The following is a 24407-nucleotide window of genomic DNA, read 5'->3' as shown; positions in this document are numbered from 1 at the left end:
GAATTATTGTTGGATTAATTATTCCACAGAAATGAAACTGGCAGGATCATAATCATGTGGTGGTTTCTTCTGTAACATGACTACTATTTTCAGGGACTCTGTAGATTAATCGATTCCAGCTGTTGGTGAGCAAAAACCAGAGGCTCTTCTCCAGGCAGGATTTTACATCAACACTGGGATACATTAAGCACACGCTCCAAATCTGGCATGTTTTTCATAGCAGAAAATGACAATGTCCTAAAACTTAATAAGTGATGTATTTTAAAGCAACTGTTTAGATAGGAAAAAGATAGTCATTCATGGCCAGACAGTCCAGCTTTGACATCAGCTCCTCAGAGGCCATGAAAGATTAAACCTTCTGTTAGGTGCTTTCTGAAGAGCTGCTTCTTCTATCTGAACTTTGGTAGGGAATTTGTGAAATTTGTTACCTACAACTATGATCAATCAAGATTTAATTGTGGTCTTAGCTCTGCCTAGGAGACCATTAATTTACACAACAGGGATTTTTTTTTAAAGAAACTATTTAATCTCAAGACCATTTAAACATAAAACCAGCCATGCAAGTGAAGAAAGTTTACAGAGCAGGACAAAAGAAGGACTGCAAAATGTGCCGTGCCAACATATGAAAACCTGTGGAAAAGAAAACTCTTCAAAGTGCCTGTAGGAACAGTTTTGTTTTGCAATGCCACTGTGCTTCACAGGAGGCCTGCTGCCGGCCCACATAGCTGAATTTCTTAAATAAGCTGACACGGCATTCTTTATCTGGAGTAAAGCACAGGGTCGGCTAAGAAGGTCACCTTGACAAATGAACTTGCCTGGTGGAAAAAACCTCCTCCACAAGCAAATTAACAGGAAGGGATCGAGCTTGTTTTCCAGTGCCCATTACAAGGGCCACAGGCCAGGGCCATATGTACASTGGAAACAGTATGTTGAGCCATGTGAGCGGGGAGTCATCTTTTGTGCTGAATTTATAAACATGTTTTTTTTTTTTTTCAGGTAGCTCTCTGATCTTTGCAAAAAGAGCATTTTGCACCTTAATTTTCAGTCAGCTGGTGACTTTCCCATTAGATCCCTACAAAAAAAGCCTATCTTTCTTCTTGCATTAAACCAAATCATACAGAAGCTTTTAGTTATCCTAATTCCAAGGATTTACAGTACAGTTCCCAAGGGAAGCTAACTACTATTCCTCAAAGCCATAATTTCTTTCAAAGCTAAACAGAAACAACAGAAGGCCAAGAAGAAAAAGATGATGGTCTGATGGAAATGTTGCTGAGTGAGGAAGAAACGAGTAAGAAACCCTATCACTCACATGGCAAGAAGATGAGGAAAATCATTACTTGCCAGTATTTCTGAATTTCAGTATATTTTCACTAGGAAAGAAGGACCTCAGCTGCTAGCCTCATTAGATGGTTCCAGCACTACCATTTCCTAAATTCATCAGGACCACTTTCTGGCTTTCACTCCACAGTAACAACATTCTAACCATAGTCACACCCTGGATCAGGTATAACCCTGAAGAGGTCTTTGTAAGCACAGTTTCAATCACCACTTAAAAGTAGTGAAATTCTAATCCTTAAGAAAGTCCTCTTTTTCACTGATTTTTCCCCAATTAGCTTTTTTTTTATTCAAAACCATCCTGGTCTTTCTCCTGCTTCTTCTCTCTGATGTCGCTCCATGTCTTTGGTGCACAGAGAAATGATAGAGCTAGGACCGTAGCAGTCAAAAATGATTGTCTGCCTCCCTTCTCCAGAAAAAGATAATATTCATAACATATGTGGGCTGAGGGTTCAAAGATTATTATAAAGGGTATAGAAAAGCCAGAATGGATGACATCAAATGCTGAAGGATTACTGCAGTTCGAGCAAAACAGAGGAACTTTGTCTAAATCCATACAAAGCCAAGCAACGGCTAAAAGCCCTGGCTTACTGGTGGCCAAGTGTAAGACATTTATTCCCCCTCTTCCCTTAGATGTTAACTAAACACTGCTAAACTAACTACAGCTAAACCATTGCAATGCATCAGAGATATTTTTACATTAACAGATGTGCTTCACTAGTGTGACTTTAAAAGTAACTATAATTTTGCCAAATTTGTATTTGGCCAGTAATCCTTATTTTAAGAGCAGGGGTGAGTTTCTGGTTAGTTTCTAATGGTCTATCAACCAATTTACTTTTCCTTAAAGATGAAGATTTAATTTGAACAAAATATCTTACTAGTTTTACCCATTAGGTAATGCTAACTTAATCAGCACTGTGTTTGCATAATACTTGAGGGGGACTGTAAATCATGAAGTGTGTTCCACTACAGTGACTTTTTAAGATGTCATTAGCTAAATAGGCATTACATCTGAAAATTCTATTGGACATAAAGAGATAAAGGAAAATAGAAATTTTTAGTTTCTGTATGTAGTTATGGCTCTGAAAAAGCTCATAATTATAAGTTCAGTCTCTGAAGTTCATTTCTTTAAATAGAAACATATATAAAGCAAAGACACATCATATCAAATTACCACGTATAACATAAAAATTAGGTTAGTCTAAAATTTTATTAATCATTTGACATGAAAGTAGTCCTGGGCTTGGCAGTCAGGCAGAATTTTACAGGCCTGTCTTGGACAACATGGCAAAAAAGGGGGCAGGAGAAAGGAAAATTTTATTAGCAAATGTCTAATATGAAACATGGAAAGGAAAAAATCCATGTTAACCACTCCACTGTGAACCCACAGACACCTCAGAATGAAAAGTAAAATATGCAAAATTAGAAAATATTACCATGAATTAAAAAAAATAAAAATAAAAAAAATACAACCCCGTAATAAGTAAATGCAATACTATTATTTACTATAGCTACCACAAGTCAATGCCATTAAGAAGGTGACACTAGCTGAGGCCATGGATCTCCCTTGCCATACTTCTTACGCTGTCTTTGCATCTCCTAAAATCCAGAGACCTAGAGCCCATAGTGTTTAATAGTCCACAGACACATTGTAGCCAAAATCATAGCAGTGCCACCTGAAAAAAACAGTATCTTTACTAGCGCCAGCAAAAGTGGTGTTTTGTCCTTACTTGTGCAGGCCTGGAGGCTGTAGTAGCTGCAATGTAGTAGACTCAGGCCCCCTGAATGCGCATTTATCTGTAACTTCTAATGGAAAATGGACATACTCCTTTTCAAACACACATGTTCTCGTAGGCCTGACCCAGATTCCCACATGCTTTCAAGGCTCTTGTGAAGATTTATAAACCTCTAGCTTCAATACCACTGTCCAAATGAGATACAGACAGATCCACAGTTTCCATTAATTACAATATACAGAAGACCACTATTTCAGGGCTAGCAGTCACCTCTCATTTTAGGCTTTTCATTCTCAGTTCCTCACACATACACAAACCCAGCTGGGAGGCCTGAGGAAAGCAACCCTATGACACTGTTGCGGATGTCATACGGTCCTGCTAGATGACTATCTCAAAGTTATTTCCTCTAGCAACATTCTCCCTTGTATCAAAACACTTAAACTCCCTATTGTTCGTGTAACAGTTTTTAACAACCGAAGTACCAGCAGTTTCACAACCAGAGCTTTCTCGGCTTTGGCAAGACAGAAAAACATGCTGATTGTTCCCTCCAGAAAACACTGGGTCAGAGAGAAGGAAAGTTCAAGAGCTATGTTAAGAGGCCATGTCTCGAAAAGGCATTCTTGGCCACACTTTCCAAATTACAGCAATGGCCTCCTTTACCACCCATTGTAATTGTCAGCATTGCAACGTTCTTTGCTGCGTTATATAGCGTTCTTCAGATGCTATYATGTACAAGTGTTTCACATAGTCCCAGTTCTTATTCTTCTGCAGATTCATACGAATTGAGAAGGCAACTTAACTGTCTTCCAGGACATGTATTATTAAGTTAGTGGTGGACGTGAAAAAGTAGGCATTTCAAAACCAGCTTTAGGAGCCGGTGAAGTCTGACAACGTCACCCACAAGGTTAGGTGCAAGCACTTTGGAATGAAGGTGCCCCTTGCTCCCAGACCCCCTTGTGCAGCACGTGTGAATGGGGTAGTGATGGAAGGTGGATGAGTGGCAGCCTGGTGCAAGGAGGGTGAACACAGCGAAAAAAAGAAATCAGTCTCGTTCTTAAAACTGGAACTGTGGAAGCTGTGCAGGCTGCAGGGCTCTTTCTACTATCCTGGCCAAATTCCAGTGGACATAGACGGCTGCTGCCTGTTTACATTACTCCGAAATTCAATCTGTTGCTTACGTCACCTCTGATCACTGTGTTTGTTTCTGTGTGCTGTGAAGATGATGTTATTGTTATTATTATTATTAAGCACTGGAGGTCTAAGCCAGAAATAAAAGCCTCCTGGGTGCTGTGTTTTATACCATATGGACTGAATGATGGTCTTTACCACAAAGAACTTACAGCCCACCTGTGCAAATGCAGGGGGCTGTGCTCCCTTGCTGTGTCTTGACTGCTGTTTAGGCATAAAATATCATTTTGTACTTCTAAGATAGCTACATTTCTGAGATGGAAGTGCTTCATTCTCAGTACATAAACTCAAAAAGTGAGAGATATAACGTGAACATAACAAAAACAACAAAAAGTCAAAATGTCTTTCCCATATTCAATAACACAGCAACTTTAAAGCTGCTATTCCTACTAGGCATATAATTAGTGCTCCAATCTAGTCAAGAATTATTTCTAGTCATGGAGGGCATGGACTCATGTGTGGACACATAAGACTTTAATCTAATCGGTGATGCAGGACTATACTTTGTCTTTCCTAGGCCACAGGCCAATTTAATTTTATGGCTGATGAAAAGAGGTGGAGAGGAAAGAAGGAAAAGATTTTATTTTATTTTATTTTGTTTTGTTTTATTTTATTTTTTCCTGGCAGGCTGCTTAGAAAATTTAGCAGCTGTTTGAAGACAGTCTGAGGTTTGCAATCCTAGTAAAATTTTGTTGTGGGGGAAGTGGAGAGTGAGCAGAGTGCAGGTAAGGTGCTGTTGCTGGTGAGTGCAGTGTCTCTTAACTGACTGCGGTTTTCCATATGGCTAATATTGTGGGTGTCTACAGGTAGGTACCACTGCAGATACATACGCTGTACATGACTAATGCCGACCCCCCCCCCACACACACATATGTATGGACACACAAAGATGTGCAGAACACGGGAGAGACTATACCACAGAGGAGGTGCACATTTCAAGGGTTTTAAAGAGCTGAGTAATGATCAGCTCCCAGGGGAATTATGCAGGCATCAACGCAGGTCTAACCGTGACACGGAAACCCTGAGCAGATTTGCCATGACAGCAAAAAGTTTCTCTACTCACTCTGTCATTCCCTTCTAATTATAACCTTCAGACTGATTACAGATCTGGTTATACAATTTGAAAATTTGTTTAGAAATTGCATGTTATGGCTACTCTTCGTAAAGATGCTCTGTTACTGGAGAAAAAGGAAAGCTGAGTACACAAAAGGTGCACATCTTGCTGACAGCCATGCTCAGAGTGACAGAACTGTAGTACTTCATACAATATACATTGTCAAGCACACCATGAGTACCCATTCATCTGGTTTTCTAGGGATTTTTTTCAATCTATTTAATAGTCAATTGCCCCTTTGGAATATATGCTGACAATACTTGAGATTTTATTACATACTCTCCTATCTTCTCTATAGCTGCAGATCAGGAAGTTTTTACTTTTCACAGACTGAACAAAAGCAGTTTTAAATAACTTGGTAGGACCTCACTTCAGGCTAAAATATTGTCCTCTCTGGGGACTGTACTGGAATTTACTCAGAAGGCAGAGGGCAACGTTTTAACTAGTAGCCTGGGTAACTAGTGGCTTAGCCCTACTTGGCACTGACTATTTAGAACAAAGTATCCAAAAATATCCAAGAAAAGGGATAGGCAGAAGGAAAATCTWGGGCAGAAGTGCTAGGGCTCAGAGCTGAAAAGAATTTTTCTACAAACCAGGAAAATGAAACAAGGGCTGATTCCTGTGAGGTGCTCAGCACTTTGGCCATGATCCAGTAAAGCACTTAATACTAAGCATGCTCTGGAGAGTGCCATAGAAAACAGCCTGAGTACTAAGTACCCTGCAGGATCAAGCTCCAAACGGGAACCAGACATAAACCAGATGGCATTATGTTAGCTTTGCCATATTAATAAACTCTTTGGTTTGCATATCAACATCTCTCTCTCTCTCTCTCTCTCTCTCTTTCTCTTATTTCCTCATATTACTCTCCCCTTTCTATAAAATGTTCTTTATGTTCAGCGGGAGAATAGAGGAAAATGAACAGAAAGTTCCCCATGTCACTGTTCACAAGCATGGAGTTAAAGCAGGAACTTGGAAAACTGCTGCTTGATTTTAATGAAGATCCAACTAAATTAGCAGTGCTCAGACACGGACCATCAGGAGGTCAGAGCTGCTGGTGAAGGAATTAGAATGCTGACTCTGTATTCTAGTGAGCTCCCAAACTCTATGTAGTAAGCGTGTAATAAGTGTGCCATTGCATTTGCGAACACTGGTGCATTTATCAGAGGTTACTCCAAAGACCTGTGTTTTGTGGTAGGTGGGCAGTTAATACGGCTGAGTAGGCACAACAGGAGATGGATCCCTATCTGTTCGTAAACCGGATTCAAACTGAACTGAAATGAGACTCCTGACATCCTGTGCTCATCCCTCGCGTATCTGCTGAGGTCACTTACCAGACAGCGGGGGGAAGAAACTAAAACACTCGTTGCCGCTTTGTTTTTTTAAACAAGCTCCTGGTTTTTCACTTCTTCCTTTCCAGCACAATTACAACTATCTCCAGAACTTCCTCAAAACTGTGATTTGTGCAGATGCAGGCTTTCCAATGAATGTTTTTGAACCTGAGAGCTGCCCGCCTGGAAGCCCGCACAGCTGCAGCCCCCTTGCTGCAGGGCAGGCACCGCTAGCTGCTGAGTCCGGGCGTGCTCCCGGGGCTTCGGCACCGAGCACCACCAGGCAGAGCAGTCCCAGCTCAACACTGAGCCTCATGGCCTGGATTATGCCACCTCGTGCAAGTCCCTCACTTCTCCATATGGGTTAAGGGTATTTCTTCCACACAGCCAGTAATGACCGCTTCTGCTGGGGTGGTGCAAGCACATGAGTTTACAGCGAGACTTGTAAGGAAGTTTCTGAGATCATTTTACTGTTCATGCAAGGGGAAATGGAACTGGCAAAGGCTCCCAGCCTTTCCTTTCCGGGCCGCAGCAATCTGTTCCTGGCCTTGGAGAGAAATCTCAAATGAACTTCGCACATGTTCTGAGAGTGCTTTCTTTCTACAAGGTGCTTGTACTGCAGGTCCTGCACTGATAAATGATTATGCCAGTGAAACAGCTAATGTAGATCAAGCGGCATTTGAGGATGACATAAAATAACCATTTTAGAGAGGATGCCTGATGCTGTTTTGTTATTTAAGAAGTTGACAGTGAGTACCATGGCCCAGAACTTTCGAAATATATTGTCACAACAATATGTTGCAAATGAAGTAATTGTTTTTGTATTTCAAAAGGGGGGCGGGAAGGAAGTAATAATGCCCCTTTTCTTCATCATACCTGTGTGTCACCAAAGAAAATTACTTTCTAAAGTGCAGTTACTGAGTTCTTTTGGTTGAGAGGAAAGATTTTCAGGTGCGTCTCTTTTTAAGTGCTTAGAAAAACGATGTTGTTACTATTGCTGGAAAAATTCCTGTGGGACAGCTGAGTCACATTAACTATCATGTGAATGGTTAGACCATGACAAACACGGCATAATTCAAAGATAGTCTGCCATGAAAGAGGTATAAGTTTGGTTAAATTACTTTTTATTTGCTGCATGTTAAGAGCAGGTCCATGGACAGTTACAGAAGCTCACATTTTAAATGGTAGCTTGTTAAACCATTGCAACTTGGTTCTGTGTCTGATTTCTACCAGACTAGGAGGAAATAAAATTAGTTTGAAGATACAGCGACCACTGGAGAGTACCTGTGGACTTGGTGGGAGTCTGTCAACAATTTTTGATAAAATAAGGAACTAACTGAAACCAAGCCATTTTCTGTTCATGAGCTGTAAATTTCCCTCCAGAAAACCCTGACGTAAATGCAGTTGTCACAGCTCCAGGAGATACACAAGCCTGCGGGCAGCCATTTCATCTATTTTTCCCACACTTTCTGTGAAAACATCTACCCTAGGCAGAGCTACAGTTCCGAACACTTCCAGGAAAACTTTTCTGGCTTCGCTGTAACTCTTTGAACTTATGATCAGAGCTGGGAAATGGAATGGAGGGACCCCAGAACACACTCTGGCACATCCCACAGCCAAGCTTAGATGTCGCCTGAGTCTGTCCTCCATGTACAATAGGACAAGACAATTAATTACCCCAGGTGTCCATCCATGACAAAAGTACAATTCAACTCAATATGAGACAGAATATGGATAAATAATGAATAAATAAATAATCAGGACCAGCAAACACTGCAGGAAATACAGAACAAATGCCACCAAGAATAAATTTATGATAAATTTGTTTCCAATGTAAATTAAAACACTACAGCAACTCAAATGTGCCACAAAATTTCTCTCATTACTTATCTTGTCACTATGGTTAAAAACAAGCCAGCCACCAAAAGGTGTTCAAGGTGGTTAGAAATAAAGCAAGACAGAAAACTTTCTGCAGTAGCATATAAATCAAGAATTTCCACCCAAGATTTTATCTGATTGGTTTCTTTATGCAAAATAAACTAATTTCATTTTTGTTAGGTAAACATTGGATCATACCATGAGATCATTGCTAACCAAGAAGCTGCTCTCTTATAACTTCCAGGGAAGCAGGACTTTTCTATTTGTATATAGTATAGGATAATAATCAGAACTCCAATATAATGTAATAAACAATTTGAATCATTTGACTCTAGACATTTGAAGGTTTACATCAAAGAAATGTACAGTCTTGATCTTTCAAAAAAAGTTCTCCTATCAAACCTGGCGTATGTAAAGTGTATTTTCCTATGCTTTCTTTGTTGAAATACCTGGTGACATCAGTGTGTTTCACTTATTTGTCTAGGCCTCTGAGTAACTATTTTGACCTTAACACAAAATCATCATTTAGTATTCTAGTCACAAACTTCCTTTTCCACATAATCTGATTACAGAACTTTTCAATAACTTTGATTTCAACAAGTGCATGATCAAATCAGTAATTTAAATAAAGCACCATATCAAAACTAATTGTTGAAGTTGAGATTCATTTAAGATAAGCTTCAACTAAAGAAATTCGTACAATTTTTCATCTACTTTCATCATATATTTTTCATCTATCCTTCACTTCACTACTTGGTAATGGAAGAGTATATCTGTTCAGCAAGATCTCTTCCAATGCTGTCAAACACGCCTTCCTAAAAAAGACTGAGTAGCCAAATCTGTGTTGATGACAAGACAAATGCAAAAAATAAAACTCATCTGATTAACAAAATCATTCAAATGGTTGTTATAAAAACAGATCTTAGGTACATTTTCTGTTTTACATATGTATTTCCTATTTCATTAACTAATAACCATTATATCCTCAAGTTTTTTCTTGAATTCTTTTAGATTCATATAATGATTGCAAGATTCTTTGGTTAGTTTTCTGATTGGCTGTTGTGTTAATTTATTTTATCTTAATATAAGTTACACACACAGAAAATACTATAGGATGGGATCAATCTCCACCGATCTTCTCATCTTAGGAACCAAACAATTACATTTCCATTCATTTGAACTGGTGTCTATGATAAGAATCAACTCAATGATTCAACCCTAGAAGATACAACATCAACTACAAAGACTGAAATAATATCTCACTCTCAAAATCTATACAATTTATTGCAACCCCCCCAAAAGAGCAACTCATCAAAAGTCAGTAGTGCCATTAAAGCAAAGAGGAGATCATGGGTAGAGGAAAAAAATCCCACAGCTTAGTACTTACAGAATTTCTTAAAATCTAGCCACTTCTTTCCAGCTGCCGGCCAGAGGATAGCTGTGTATGAGGCAGAGACAGTCTAAATCTGAAACAATACATCCTTTGTTACCTGTTTACATATCTATTGGAAGCCTACTAAAGGGCAAGCTTCTGAGCAGCTATATAATGACAAAATAACACGAAGGAAAAACACATACATGAGTTTTCTTCAGCTCTTTTGCTTTCTGTACAGCAATTCCCATGAAGATGGCAGTTCAGAATAATTTTTGCTGTTAGTTTTGCTCACTTTGAGCTTTTATGGCTGCTTGCAGATCCACATCATTGTATTTGATTTCAGCTAATCAAGCACACAAATGAACAGGAATGCAGACACACAGCACCGTAAAAAACACAGAAGGAAGTTTTTTCAAACAAAATCCCTTTATTAGGCAGTGGTTCCAGTGATGCAATCAGAATAGGAAGGAAAGTCTGTGTAGCCTCATTGTTTTGCTTGGATTTTGGGGTCCAATGCTAACTTGTGATAATATTTCCATTTGTAAGTATATTTCTCTGAGGGCAATCCAAAAAAGTGTCTATGATTAATCCAATAGGAAAAAAAATCCCATTGAACTCACTAACTTTTTCCATTATGAATGACCATTACAGAATTGCCCCACTCTATTATCTTTCCCATGTAGTTCAGTAAGTTTGGCTAAAGTATTGTTTTGTATCCAAGTCCTATAAATGCATAAAGTGGATTCAACACAAATGCAATTATAGAGAACTTTAGTAATGGAATCACCCCTATTAGGAATTTAGGAAATTTTAAGAAAAGAGGAAAATGGAATGAATGCTATAAATGACCAAAGAGAAGCACTGCAATGTATATGAAAGACATGGAGTTAGTTGCAGCAATATTGATATAGTACATTTAGATCTTTAGAGACAAGCCCAAAGCCTACTATAGCCAAGAGGAGTTTTGGATCTGACCTTAAATGTTGTGAGATGTCAATTACATTTGTAATCCCAAGATTAAACTCTCTATAACCTCCTCAGTTCAACATTTAAAACAAACATGCCTTTTCTGCAGACATGACTTAACTGATCTGCTGATCACACTACATAATTCTAAACAGGATTTTCCAGGTGGCATGTGCTGAGCACTGTATCTTCTCTTGGGCTTCAGGTGGTATGGTTTAAATGTGGGAAAGGCTGCTGGTGGCAGAAATGTTAGTTTAAACAAACTGCATTTTTCCTTATATCTCCCAACAATAAAATGCACAGCAGCAGTTGGGCAAAGTGAGCAAACCCTTTTCTTCATGTGTAAAATTGATGTTGGAGATGAGATAAAGAAATAGCCCCCCCCTTCTATGAGACTACGCCACTCCTCTCAGCATATGAAAGTATGTGTTGTTCATTGTTTATCCTTGAGACCTACTCATTGCTTTCAGATTATCTTCAGACAATGCTGAGTTTGATCTGTTTTAACCTCATTACTCATTTTATAGGTTGTCGCAAATGATGGAAAAGTGGTATTAAGAGATTTTAAATAAATGTAGTATCACAGAATAAGCACAGAAAAATAAATACTGAGATTATTAACTTCAGCTATACCAGTTACTTAAGTATATTGATGTCAATGAATGTTATAAGGCCCTGTGAGGATGTCTAAGGAAAATCCACCATAAATATATATTAGTCTTCTGTAAAGATATCAGAAAAACTCTCCCTACTATCCCTTGCTCTGTTTCTGGTACCTGGTACAAACTGCTTCAGATAATTTCAAAGATGAATCCAATATTAAGTTTAAATTTGTTTAAAATCTTCAAAGATTGCCTGTCAAATGTTGTTGATACTGCTACATCCAATGAAGTTGTGGTGTGGGCTGTGGTTATCTGCAGGCTTTAGGGTAGCCCCATAAATACGTATTGTTTCAGTGTCTAGTGCATTTCTATTAAAACATTTGCACAGTCTGAGGTCCCCTTTGGGTCAGATAAAAAGTAACATCTATCCCAATGATGGAAACTCATCACTGATAGTCTCAAAGGAGGTAACTTAATCTAACCATCCTCTCCACTGATATAATGAGGAATGCACTTTGTCAGCCTTTGAGGGTTTAACTACAGCTGGCTTTGAGGCAGTCTCAGAAACCAATCCGTTCTTAGTAACGGCATCGCCTTCACAGAATTACAGACACACTTTCAGCAGATATACCCAGCTAACTGCTGAATGTTGTTTTTCCACCCACTTATGCCATGGTCAGTGTCTTTTTTGGCATTACTGCAGCCCTGGATCAATGCCATCAAATGATTCAGAAAACAAAGACTGAACTGACAGCTCAAGAATAAAGGTTATGAGCCTTATTTATGGTGTTTGAACATGCCTCTATTTAGCCTCTGAACATCATCATATTTGTGATCCAACTGATGAGATTTTATTAGAAAAGACATTCTAATGGGCAGTCAGATGCTGACTGGCATAATTGTTGTGAGAGTGTTTAAGAAATTAAAGACATTTTAAGGCTGGGAAATTCAGAAATTGACTCTTCACATGGATTAGCTAAATTAGGGGGGAAAAAAAAGTCTAACCTAACAAAATTTTTAAATGTTCTCTATCAGGACTAATTCTGGATCTCTGCTGTATCCTTGGCCTTTCTGTTGGAGCCTGCATGGATTCAGATGCTGGATTCTAGGTACCTTCATAATATTGTCAATAAATGTTGCTAACTGAATATCATGGGCACCAAGTCCTTTTTTCATGGGTTTTGCTCAGGCAAGTATCTGAATTGAACAAATGAATGAGATATTCTGTTAAAGTTCAAGTAAGCTGGGTAAAGCTTCCCCTCTAGCTTGTAAAATATTTGAGAAAAAATGCAGCACAGCTTTTCACCTATTTACTTTATAGCTCTAGTCCTGAATATAGCCAGCCTAACCTATTAATCAGCAGAGTGGCCTGCTAAGAAAAACATACCCTTTTTTTCTTATCAGCCATGAAGCATGAGTCTAAACACTTTGAATTCCAGCCTTCAAGATTCCACCTAAAAACATGTCAGCAGACTGGATCCCCCACAGTTCAGAAGTCTTATAGCTGTGGTAATGTGGCTCTGGGCCTGCTTATTGGCTTAGGCAAAATGCTATGCTAACATAGCTCTACAGCTCCTGGACTCAGGCAAAGAGAGTCTGGATTTGCTTGTAGCCACCCGTGAAAAGATATCCTGAATTCCTATGTTGTAATCATTAAGTGGTAATCATGAAATTCACTATTGTTTTATTACCTTGCTGTTAAAGCCTATGGTATCAAACTGAATTGTTTGGGTTTTCTTTTTTTTTCCATTGCTTTATTCCTCTTGGCCTATAATATATATTTTCAATAGGTCTTAGAATACAGGCATTACAACTGGGCTTTGCATACTCACAGACCACAAATTTCATTGTCCCGTCTCTGACAGTGACCAAAAAAGTACCAGGAATTAKATATAAGACAATATGCCTCCTTCTTGCTTCAGTAAGTCTCCATGTAAGTAGGAGAAGTTTACTCTGAAAAATACTACTTACTTTATCTTCTAGAATTCTTGGTAGCACTAACTCTTTTAATTATAGGCATCTTCACTACCCACATGAATATCAAACTCCATATTTGAATCTGGAAAGAGAAAATTGGCCTCCCAGGACATCCTATGACAATAAATTCCTTTACAAATGGACAATTACTTATAACTACAGTGACTCATTGGTGCATGACACATGAATAATTAATTGCAGACTTACTTGTGCTCAGTATAGACTAAGACAACTTGGTTTGGCTTGCTCAGTCTTACTGCATTGCTGAGTGTGTCATAGTTAACTTCAGGCCTGGATTGGCAAAGTCTTTTAAAAAAATCAACCGTTAAAAACAGCTATAAGAGCTGGAGTCCATTAAGGATAAAACACATCCTAACCACACAAAACAGCTGCAGAGGCGATGCTCCTCCCCAAAATCTGTGGGGTACTTCCTAAACACAGAACATGGGGTCCTGTATCCTGAAAAAAGCTGTTCAAAAATGGACATATTGTGTTCATTTGTTTGTTTATTTTTAATTGCCACACATTGTTGGAGGCAACAGATGGCTTGAAGAAAAGTGCTTAAAGAAAACTCCAGTTAATTTTTGACTTTATGGGCTAGTAATTCCAAAGTTTGCCATATATTCTGTGAATTGCCAATGAAACATGGATAGCCTTAAGTTTCATTCTCCAGCTATGGATTTGTGCATAATTTGTACACACACACATGCACATATAAGTATTAATCAGTACTTCTAGAAACTTGACATTTCCAGTAATATTATTCTTAAAAAATCTCATAACCAATTGCTTTTACCAACTGAAAAAGAGAAGGAGGGAAGGAAGGTATGAGGAAAAGAAGGCAGTAGGTAAGAAAGGAGAGAAGGAAGGTAGGAATGAAGGAAAGAAAACAAAAGTCGGGCAGCAGTAAAGGATTACAGCACATCATTGGGGATTATAGTGAAACGCATCATCTGAGTGGAAGATTTAAGAAGGATCCTACACAATTGTTCCAATAAGAGACTAAAGACTGCCACATATTAAAAAGACCTCTCTCCTGTGCTTGTCCAGCTGTCCCTGCTTCCTTCTGCCCACCCTGTCTCCAAAAGCGAGCACTTTCAATGAGAAATCCTGCTGCAATCAGAGTACAAAGGCTTCCCTTGTCTCTGTCCATCAGGGCAAGTTTGCTGTTTCCTTTCACTTCCTTGCACATGCATGGCCTGGGCACCATCTGGTCCAGAAATGGCTGAGGACAGCCAAGCCTGCAAAACATCTTCAGAGAATGCCCCAGGCTTCCCCGCTTCACGTTTCACCTGTAACTACAGCAAGGATTCATCTCAGTTATGTCCAGATAAATATTTAGAACTTGAGTTTTCAATGTATTTGAATAATAGGGGAAGACATTGCAAAAGAAAGACAGGCCAAGTTAATGAAGACTTCATATTGGTGCCTTATTCAGCAAGAATCCTATGACATAGTAAGTCAGCCAGAGCTGAGACAAGGGACAATCTCATCAGAATAGCCCATGCTCTATAAGCAAAAATATAAACAACAAATCTGATTTCTGGTAGCTTGATCCCCTTGCCAGTGGATTCAGAGGTAAAACTTCCATTAGCTGCAGTGGTAAAATGACTCAGTGTTACTTCACATGTGCACATCACCTAAGTATGCATTAAATTGATGCACGTGTATGAGTGAGACACATACCCCATTCGATTTTCCACTCCAGGATTTATTATGGACTAATTATTAAACTAGAAAAGACATAGCATTTCATGTTAAGATTGAATATCACAACTATTCAGTTCTTGCTCTCATTCTAATATTAACTTTAAAAAGGATCTGACTTTCTCACTTTTAAATTCCTTCCTGACCATTAGGCACAATCATCACTTGGCCAGAAAATAAATCTAGACGATATTTTGTTCTTAGCTTTTATTGGCCAGAGGAAGAGAAACTGAAGTGTAGGAGGCTTTCCAGCACCTCCCCTAGAGTCTGCATAGACAAACCCAGAGTCTGTATATCTGCAGACTCACTGATGTCTGTAGTGAAGTGGTTAGTCAGGAACATATTACTTAGTGAGTCAAATTCAGGCCTGGTGTAAATTTGTTATTCCCTCCCCAAATCTGTCTATTGGGAAGCTAGTACTTTTCTGATTAGCTGCAGTAAAATATGAGGACTTACAGCTCTAGAGCTTCTTCCATCTTGGGTAGCAACTGTGAGAGTGACCTGATGTTTGATGTCCTAAGGTTTGGCCCACAAATGTTTAAAACACGTTTCCCCAGCTTGCCTCTTGCTTTACTTATGTTTTGGCTGTAAATGATGTCAACCCAGTTGGACTTCTGCATCTGATATCATTTTTCAGCATATACTCCCTTCTGTCTCTCTGCATGGGTAGGGATCTCCTACTCTGAACAAAAAGTCTTATGCTCATTATTTTGCTCATTAGAGCAAATTTGCTCAAATTTGCTCATCAGAGCATATTTGCTCTGAGCAACTTCTACGGAAAGAGGTGTTATAACTAGCTTAATCCTCAAATGGAAATGCAATAATGGCAACACTTAGTAGCAGAGTGTTCTGTCTCTCCTTTTTTTAGTCTTTTTTCTGTCTAAACATCCAGTATATGTCCATCCTAACCTGGATGATTTCACATGTCTGAAAATCCCTCAGGCTCACAGTAGTTAAGTGTTACACATAGCATCCCAAACATGAAAACACAATTGTCTTCAAAAATGAACATGCTGATAATGGGCTTTCTACTGCAGTCTCTTTCCTCGAAGACCAGAGGCTCTGTAGATGTCTGGAAGGTTAACGGGTACAGACAGGGGAAGAAATGAATTATAGAGCTGAGGGACCCCTCACTGAGCATTAGTCTCCTTTGCATTGCTTACAAGAGAATGCCAGCTGGAGCACTTCTGCTGACCTTGGCTAAAATAGTGCTTCAGGATAATGGGAAATCTTTTTGCAACAACCTGTCTTTTAGACCGTTTCAGTTTTTGACATGAAAATCACCACCTTAAATACCATTTGGGTTCCAGTGCTAGCCCATGTCTCTGGTACAACTTCAGTGCCAATTGTAAATGGTTTTGCCACAGCACATCCTCTGGGGGATGTTTTCTCACTCCAAATCCTTTTATTTGCAGATGAAGAGGGGAATCAGGTCATATATCTCTGAAGGAGAGCTAGAAAGGTGAACTTCTCTCCTCTCCTCTGTCTTCATTTGCTGCCATTGTCCCTCTTCCTCCCAACCCCTTGCTTTTTATTCTTTCTGCCTCTCTGTGGAGTCCCTGGCATACGCAGCAGGACTTGGAGGACCTCTGTGCATGCTGCTGTGATGGGGCCCACTCCACGGAGAGAGAAAAAAGGAGGAAGAAAAACAGGCCAACTGCCTAGAGAAGATGACTGGCTTCAGTTGCCAGCTTGGGCCAAGGCCCTGGCAATTCTTCTCCAAGTTTCCTTCCTGTGCTTTTTTAAGGAGCTCGTCACCACGGTGTCTGAAAGGCTGCATGTAGCATGGTCCCACCCCTATGGCCACTGTGCTGCCTGCCAGCCTCGCTCCACCATGCTGCCTCACCACCTGGAGCAAAATGCTGCAGTAGGCCAAATGCTGGGCTGGTGCTGCGGTTAGCCAAAATCCAGGACATTAACTTGATCATTTGCTATGGATCCTCAACACTATTTCAGGATGCGATTCTATATTTGTACAGTGCTAACCAAATGCTTTTCAGATACCAACTTCACCAGAACTTTTTTACTAGTATTCCATAATTATATCTTGCGGTTCCCTTTCGTCTGCACATTTTCCACACATTTACACTGAATCATTTTGATCTGTGCAAAACCAGCACTGCACAGTTCTTGATTCCTGGCTGTTTGCTATGCCCACTCTCAGTGTGCCAGATGCAACCTGAAGGTGTCTGTACAGGGCAAATAGGGCTTTCAGGTCTTGTGTTTTTACAGGCAGCTCCAACCCTCATGTAATCAGAGATAAGTGACTTAGCTGAAAGTGAATAGGGCAGCTGGCTAAATGCTCAACCAAACAAAATGATCAAAGGGACAGTGCCAGATGTTTTCCATCAGCTCTGCATATGGAGGTACCAGGGAGAGCAGCAGGCGCACCAAACTAAAAAGAAACCAGAGAAGCCAAATCTAGTTTCAACCATAACATGAAGAACTGGCTATAAATACTACATTCCTCTGTGAGGCTCCCAGAGGACATTCTGTAGGTATTTCTAAAGCTTGCAGGAAAAGCGTGTCGACTATTGTCTGACTTATTTATACGCATCCTTCTGCTAAATGTTTGGTGAAGAATTATCATTCTTAGCATCTATATGAAAGATATAGTTTTAAAACCATATTTTAGGAAGCTGATAGGAATTCTAAAATGCCTTTGTTTTTCCACAAAATGTACTTTTTTGCCCAACCTGTGCCAATATAATATTTTCCTGGAACTACTGTTTTCTTCTTTTAGTGTGTTTTAAATTCTAATTTCATATGTTTGGAGACCAAGCTCCTGCAAGAGGCCCAAATCATTTCAAGATTTGCTGTGGAAAAGGAGACAGCTTTTTATTTTTGTCTTCTGGGGAAGTTTACGGTAGAGCAAGATAAACATCCAAAATAGTTAAGGTTGTTTATCCTGCATCACTTAGAAGACATTCTTGACATCACTCGTATACAACTGAGCAGGGGAGCTGCTAAATCAGTGCTGACAGAAATTAAGCGCAGCTTGCCCAGCCTCAGGGCATACAGACCTTCCTTACTGCAGTGTGATATAATCTGCTTCTGTTGGGATGAAACTTGAACTGCTCATATGGCGCCTCTTGTTGCAAGCCAAATTTTGGAGTGTATGAGGCTATTCCTTCAGTTTTATTCTTTCCAGAGACACAGTCGTCATTTCAGGACACTTTACCTCACCCTTACATACCCCTGTAGTATCTGGGAGCTAGCAAGGGGGGGATAAATATTGCAAAAGGATCTGCTGTCCTGCTTGTCCACGGTAATGGCTTTACTATAGGCCCCAAGTGTGCGTGTATTAGACTTGCTGAGCAGGGATCCCGGCAGGTAATTTGAGACAACACAGAAACTTCAAAAGTTCTTCCTGTCCTTTTTTGACTCTACAGACTCTACAGTCATCCCCTGACAGCAGGAGGAGGGAGACATGGTGAATGTGCAGCAGAAAGGCATTTCCCTGAAACAACAGAAACTGCCCAGACTTTTACTTGACTATCAGACAAAATAAGAAGGGGTGCTGACTGCATTGGTAGGGTTGCTGAAGTCCACTTTGTCCTTTACCTACATAGCATGCTCATAGCTTTGGTAACACACATTCCTTTCTTTGGGCGATTATTAATTATAAAGATGTTTATTCCCTGTATAAACAGCTTGAGGTGCTCCTTAGAAGATGCTCCAAATCCGTTCTGCGGGAACAAAGGCTGTGAACATGCCTTTTCTTTGCTCTGATTCTGATCTCATGTACTGTTATATGCACATTTATTTATACAGGCTTAAGCTCCTCGTTGCAGTGGAAATACTTGTGATTTACAGTGCAGGATGAGTTCTTTGCTCATAGACAGGTTAGTAACAAATGGACTGAGGAATTCACTAACTCTCATACTTGAGTCAAAAGAAAGCTTGAGCATGACTCACTGAGGAATGCTTTGTACTCCCCTAATTGCATAATTACCTTAGAGAGCTTACTGGCCATTTGACACGGGGGTCATTCCTGTTTCCTCTGAGTGCAGGGAGCCCTAGCTTCTCACTGGATGCAAGCAGGACAAAAGGGAGATGTGAGGAAGATGTATGGCCGTAGCCCCATTTTCCTGTATATAATCTAGGAGCAGTACTTGTGCACAGCTCATTCTCAGAAGGGAGGCTGGAAGAGCTGACTTTCACTAAACCTGAATCAGTTGTACTAGGATATTGTCTGTATTGAAAGGGATAATGTGATTTTCTGGGCAGTTTGGCACTGGTACTTGTGACTTCTGAATTCTAATAAATGTGATAAAAAATAGTGAAGGAGAGGCTACAAGCATAGGAACCTTTCTCGCTGTTCTCAATTAGACTAACTATAGGACTAACTGCTAATGAAAGAAAAAAAGATCTCAATATCTTGTTCTCAAAAGCAATAAGTGAAAAAGCTATGAATAATATAAATAATGTAAACAATTGTGGTGATGTAAAGCAGATGACAAGCAAAGTGAAGGGACCTAAATATCCCATGAGCAAAACAGAAGATGAAGTTGTTAGTTGCATTATGCTAGAATGTGAGAAATAAAGGAAGATTTGGCTGCTGAATTCTCCTGGACCTCTAGCAATCTCAGCATGAAGTTTTCAGCACTGACCCCATGTGTGCAACTGGTAAAGCAAGTAAGTCTGTAGAAGGAACAAAAAGAGCAAGATAGAAATGAATGATAAAGATAGCTGGGGAGGAGATATTTAAGCATAGCTATCCTAAATCCCCTTAATATTCTTTTATTCTGGAGAATGACAGGAATTTGTTGTTCCTTTTCTTAACTTTTTAATGTTAAGAGCATACGTTAAGAACATCTTTATGTTATCCAGCAGTGCAAAATTTGTAAGCCACTTTGGAACCCAGAATCTTCCCTTTGCAGATTAGTGACTGTATTACCATGGAGTCAAGCTTTCATCCAGCCCTCGCCTTCTTTACACCAACGCATTTAACGTCCTTGCCTGCACAGTGACCTCTCTTCCATTTGAAGCATCTAAAGTACCTTTTCTCCTGTCCCCCTGACAGCCCCATGGCTCAGTATCACCCAACCTATAGCCAGACAGTTATGACAGTCTCCCCCATTGGGTTCATGAATGAAAATACTTGTGGTTGCTACATTTTGTGCTGAAGTCAATGCTGTCCATGTATGTTTTAGATGTGCTCACAGGATGCCTGCCTGCTTGGCCCTTCAAGGAATGTAGACATGAATCCAACTGGTCTGGTACATGAAACAAGTGCCAAAATTCTCTGTGCAGGCCAGACAGAGACCATCCTGAGCACGAAACAGAACTCTAAATAGCTGAGTAACTTTGTTAGTGCACACTGGTGCTCATGGACTTCTCCACTGCCTGCATGGGTTGGTGAGATTTTTTAAGATTTCTCACCTAAATCTTTTCTATTTTTTTAATAGAGCCTTTCTAATTGGGGGAAACAGAGCATTTTAATACAGTCTGAGACTGCATTAGCTTCTCCTTCCTGTGAGAAACCTCTGCTTAGAAGGTTTCCAAGGTGAAAGTGTCTGCAAGAGAAAACATGGCTGGGAGAGACTCATGTGCAAGCCTGGCTTTGGGAAGAGGAGTTGTTCTTCTGATATAAACGGAGCATCACTCCGAAGCAAGAAGAAGGGAGGTTATAGTAATGAAAGATCTGGATTCCTAAGCTGATAGGTAGTTGAGCAATAATTTACCAAGTCAAATGCTAATACCCAAGACTCTGATTCTGTTCTCACAGATCTGTATCTGAAGTACTGGCTTCATTAGAGCTACATCTACCTAAAACCGACAGAACTCAGAGGAAAGTCAGGCTCTGGGTCCTAATTGTTATTGTTATCAAACAAGCAATATGTGACACCTTTGTTTGTTGTATACCTTTTCAAATTGTTGTCCTACAGAGTCAAGGAATTAGAATACTGTAATGAGGGCGTTTGCAGTAGGGTTCAAGGAACACCAGACAGAGTCTACAGCAAAGCTTCTTGCATTAGCATGGCGGCAGAGGAAGCTGTACAGAAAATGCAGTCCAGGAAAGAATTCTTAGAAGATGAAGTAGGGATTAAGCTAGAGCCTATTTTACCATTTGCTGAAACGTTCAGTGCATTTGCCTTCCTGGATTCTGCATTCCAGAGGACTGCATGCTGAGTTAATAAAATCCCTCTGTTGAACAGGCTTTGGAAACTCAGATAGTTACTGACTGCCCATATGGCAGAATTTGGCCATTGCTATTGGACAGCTGCAGGAAGTTAAAGACAAGAAAGGGGAGACAGCACCAAAGTCTTAGGCACACACAGACATGTAGGGAGACACATGGCTTTGTCTCATGGCAGGAGCTTCCAAAGTACGTTCCTCATCAAAATGCCAGGATCCTCTTTTATTTTTTTCTTTCAGGAACTGCAATTTGCACTTCTGCTTTTCTTAGGTGACGTGTATGTGATTTAAGCCTTCATACATTTTGGGCTTAAGTTTCAAGCCCATTTTAAAGCAATTAGCACACCTACAAGAAAAATAGCAAAACACCATGTTTCCTTTGCTCACAGACATAAAAGGAAATTCAGTTAAACATTCTTCCCTGGGGAAGAAATGACATGTTCCCCAGTAACCCAATGCCAAACCATTACTCTTATTTGAGTAACAAATCCCATTCTTACTGTGTCTAAAAGCCCAGACTGTGTGTTTCTTTTCTTAACATGAAATTGTGTATTTTGGTACTGCTCTCAAATAACAGTTTAGCAGAACAAAGGAGTAATCTTTATGAGACAGCCAGGGAAATACACAAAGAACAGGAAGATGCAGCTAACCTAAATAATGACACTGAAAATAAAATAACCATTGGCTTACAAATAAACAATATGAAGTAAATATCATTATATTTATTAATATATTTATTATCAGGAGTCACAGACTTAATTCCTATTTAATTCCTATTTCCTCAGTCTATAGTTCTAATTTTTTTCAGTCAAGCCACAAAATAACATTTTCTAGCTTCCCCAACTTTTTGTAGTATGATTTTTTTTAACAGTATGAATAGTATGAATGTGTGTTTAAGAGAAAGGTCAGATTTCCTAAAACAATAAAATTGCCTAAACTGCTGTTTTTTAACTGTGGAAATACATGAATTCTTGCAGAGCAGGGAAGTAAACATACACACAACTGCATTAATTAAGACAATACTTAATTTCTTGCAACACAAAGGAATTTTCTTATTTAGACTAAGTCTTTAAGGATACAGTCTCCCAGTGTGTGTATGTGAGGGTGCAAAGTAGCAACTGCAATTTCACAGAAAAGGAAGGGCTGGTTCTTGACCTGGGGGATGAATGGGGAAGGAATTAAAATGAATAATCATCTAAAGCAAAACCAGAATCAATTTTCTGAAAATTAGTCTCAGTCACTTCAGCCTTTCTCAGTTTCTGTAACACAGTTTTGAATGACCTGAGCAAAAGCCTGATTCATGTCTTTTTTTCCTAGGGATTGTCTTGTTGAGAATCTTGGTTAGGGAGCTAACTTGATCTGTTGACTTATACGATTTGAAACAAGCACTTGAATTTTCCTCTCCTAAGCATGACCAGCAGCACCGGGTGAATCACTTCCCTGATGGAGGCAAGTAATGTGTAAGAGTAAAGTGCTTATGAAGTGGCCAAGTGATAGGAAAACTCTTTCAAACTGCCTAGCAGAATAGCAGAACATAYAGTACAAAAAAAACAAACAAAAACAAAACCCAAATTAAAAAAACCACAAGCAACCCAGGCAAAACATGAGGGCACGGTACCAGTTACAATTCTTCGGGCTTTACCTGCTGGTGGGCGAATGGCTGGAGGGGATCTCTTGCCCAAAGCTCTGCTCCATGCCTGGCATCCTAGCGGGGCTGTGGGGATGGTAGGCGGTCAAGACCACGCTGCCTGACTCCTTTATCTCCATTATCATAGGCACATGCCTCCCAGAGCGCCGGTGACGGAGTCGGCTCCCGGCACTGCCTCGCCTGGGAGCGTGAGCGAGCCCGTCACCAACGTGAACGCATGGCCTTCGTCTGTAATAGCCTCTCGTTTGCTGCAAGCAGAGCTGTGCAACTCCGCCGCAGCTCTTCTCCCCGTCAGGAAAGCTGATTAGCATATATTCAAAAACACCGCCCACAAAACAACCCATGGGGAAGTTACTATGTTCCTAGGAAACTAGAAACCTGAGATAATCCTGCATGGCACAGAGCTACCGCAGGGGAAAACCTCTTGCTTTGTTTCTTTTTATGAACCAATTCCTTAATATTCCTTGTGCTCCTAAAATAGGCACGACTAAGTTATTTGTCAGTTAAGCAACAGGAAGAAGAGGGCACTACTCAAACATAAGATGTGGTTTGGCAGAGCAGGGAATGACATTTTTAGTGCTCACAGGAGAGATCCAGAAACTAAGTAGGCTGTGCTCTGTTTAAATAATCAGGGAACAGTAACCTTGATTTCCTGTATACCAGATCATTTCTGTGGCAAAGAAAGAACTGCATTTGCTTTCTCCTGAAAACTTTCATCTAGCATTGCTGTGTACAAAATTAGAAAGGCACTGGGAAAAGAGTAAATTCTTTTCACGACAGCGTGTGTCAGTTTGGAGTCAGTATGGAGCAGTTCCATCAACAAATATACTCCAAAATGTTTGATATTTTTATATTTACACATGATTTTTGTAAGATAATTACATGTTTTCACTCAAAAGAAACAAACAAATCCGGGTCCAGTTCTGGACTAACGTCCAGAGAAAACTCTGCAGACAAAATGAGAAAACTTGCACAGCCTTTCCTTTTCCCCTCCTGCTTCTTTAGTGTTAGCATTTTTTTGAAAGTAAATGTCGCTGATAAATGACTATTCCTCAGAGCTGTTGTCCTGCTTATGAATCAATAGTAGGATGTCCCTTATTTTACTCTGTGACTCCACATGCTGCTTTTCGGCCTCAGTTCTCTAAGCACCTGGCGACCACGGAGATGAAACACCAGCCTCTGCACTTATTTTTCACAGCTGCTAACAGCGCTCCCAGCACAGGTACAGTGTAAAACACCTGCCAGGGTCTTCTTTCATACCCCCTTTAGAGAAGGTGTTCTTGCTAGCACTTCCATACAGCTGCCTAACTTACACTGTAAGTCGCTTCAGCTAGGGAAGCAGTCCAGGTTTGAAGGACACAAAAATGGTTCAGACCAGCTAATCTCCACTTTTCCCCAGAGCTCTGTGTCCT

At 40.0% G+C, this 24407-nt stretch overlaps 1 protein-coding gene across 1 annotated transcript in view; it reads right to left on the bottom strand.

The window, feature by feature from the left end:
- Positions 1-23161, bottom strand: part of ARHGAP28 (Rho GTPase activating protein 28) — a 73659-nt gene extending 50498 nt beyond the window's left edge. The window contains exon 1 of the mRNA XM_026070789.1: positions 22990-23161. Coding sequence (XP_025926574.1) covers positions 22990-23120 — 131 coding nt within the window. The 5' untranslated portion in view covers positions 23121-23161. The remainder of the gene's footprint in view (positions 1-22989) is intronic.
- Between the last annotated feature and the right edge of the window lie 1246 nt (positions 23162-24407).

Source organism: Apteryx rowi, unplaced genomic scaffold, assembly GCF_003343035.1.
Source record: "Apteryx rowi isolate R43461 unplaced genomic scaffold, aptRow1 scaffold_319, whole genome shotgun sequence".
NCBI lineage: Eukaryota > Metazoa > Chordata > Aves > Apterygiformes > Apterygidae > Apteryx > Apteryx rowi.
Note: the sequence above shows the minus strand (reverse complement) of the source record. Positions and strands in the feature narration are given on the sequence as shown.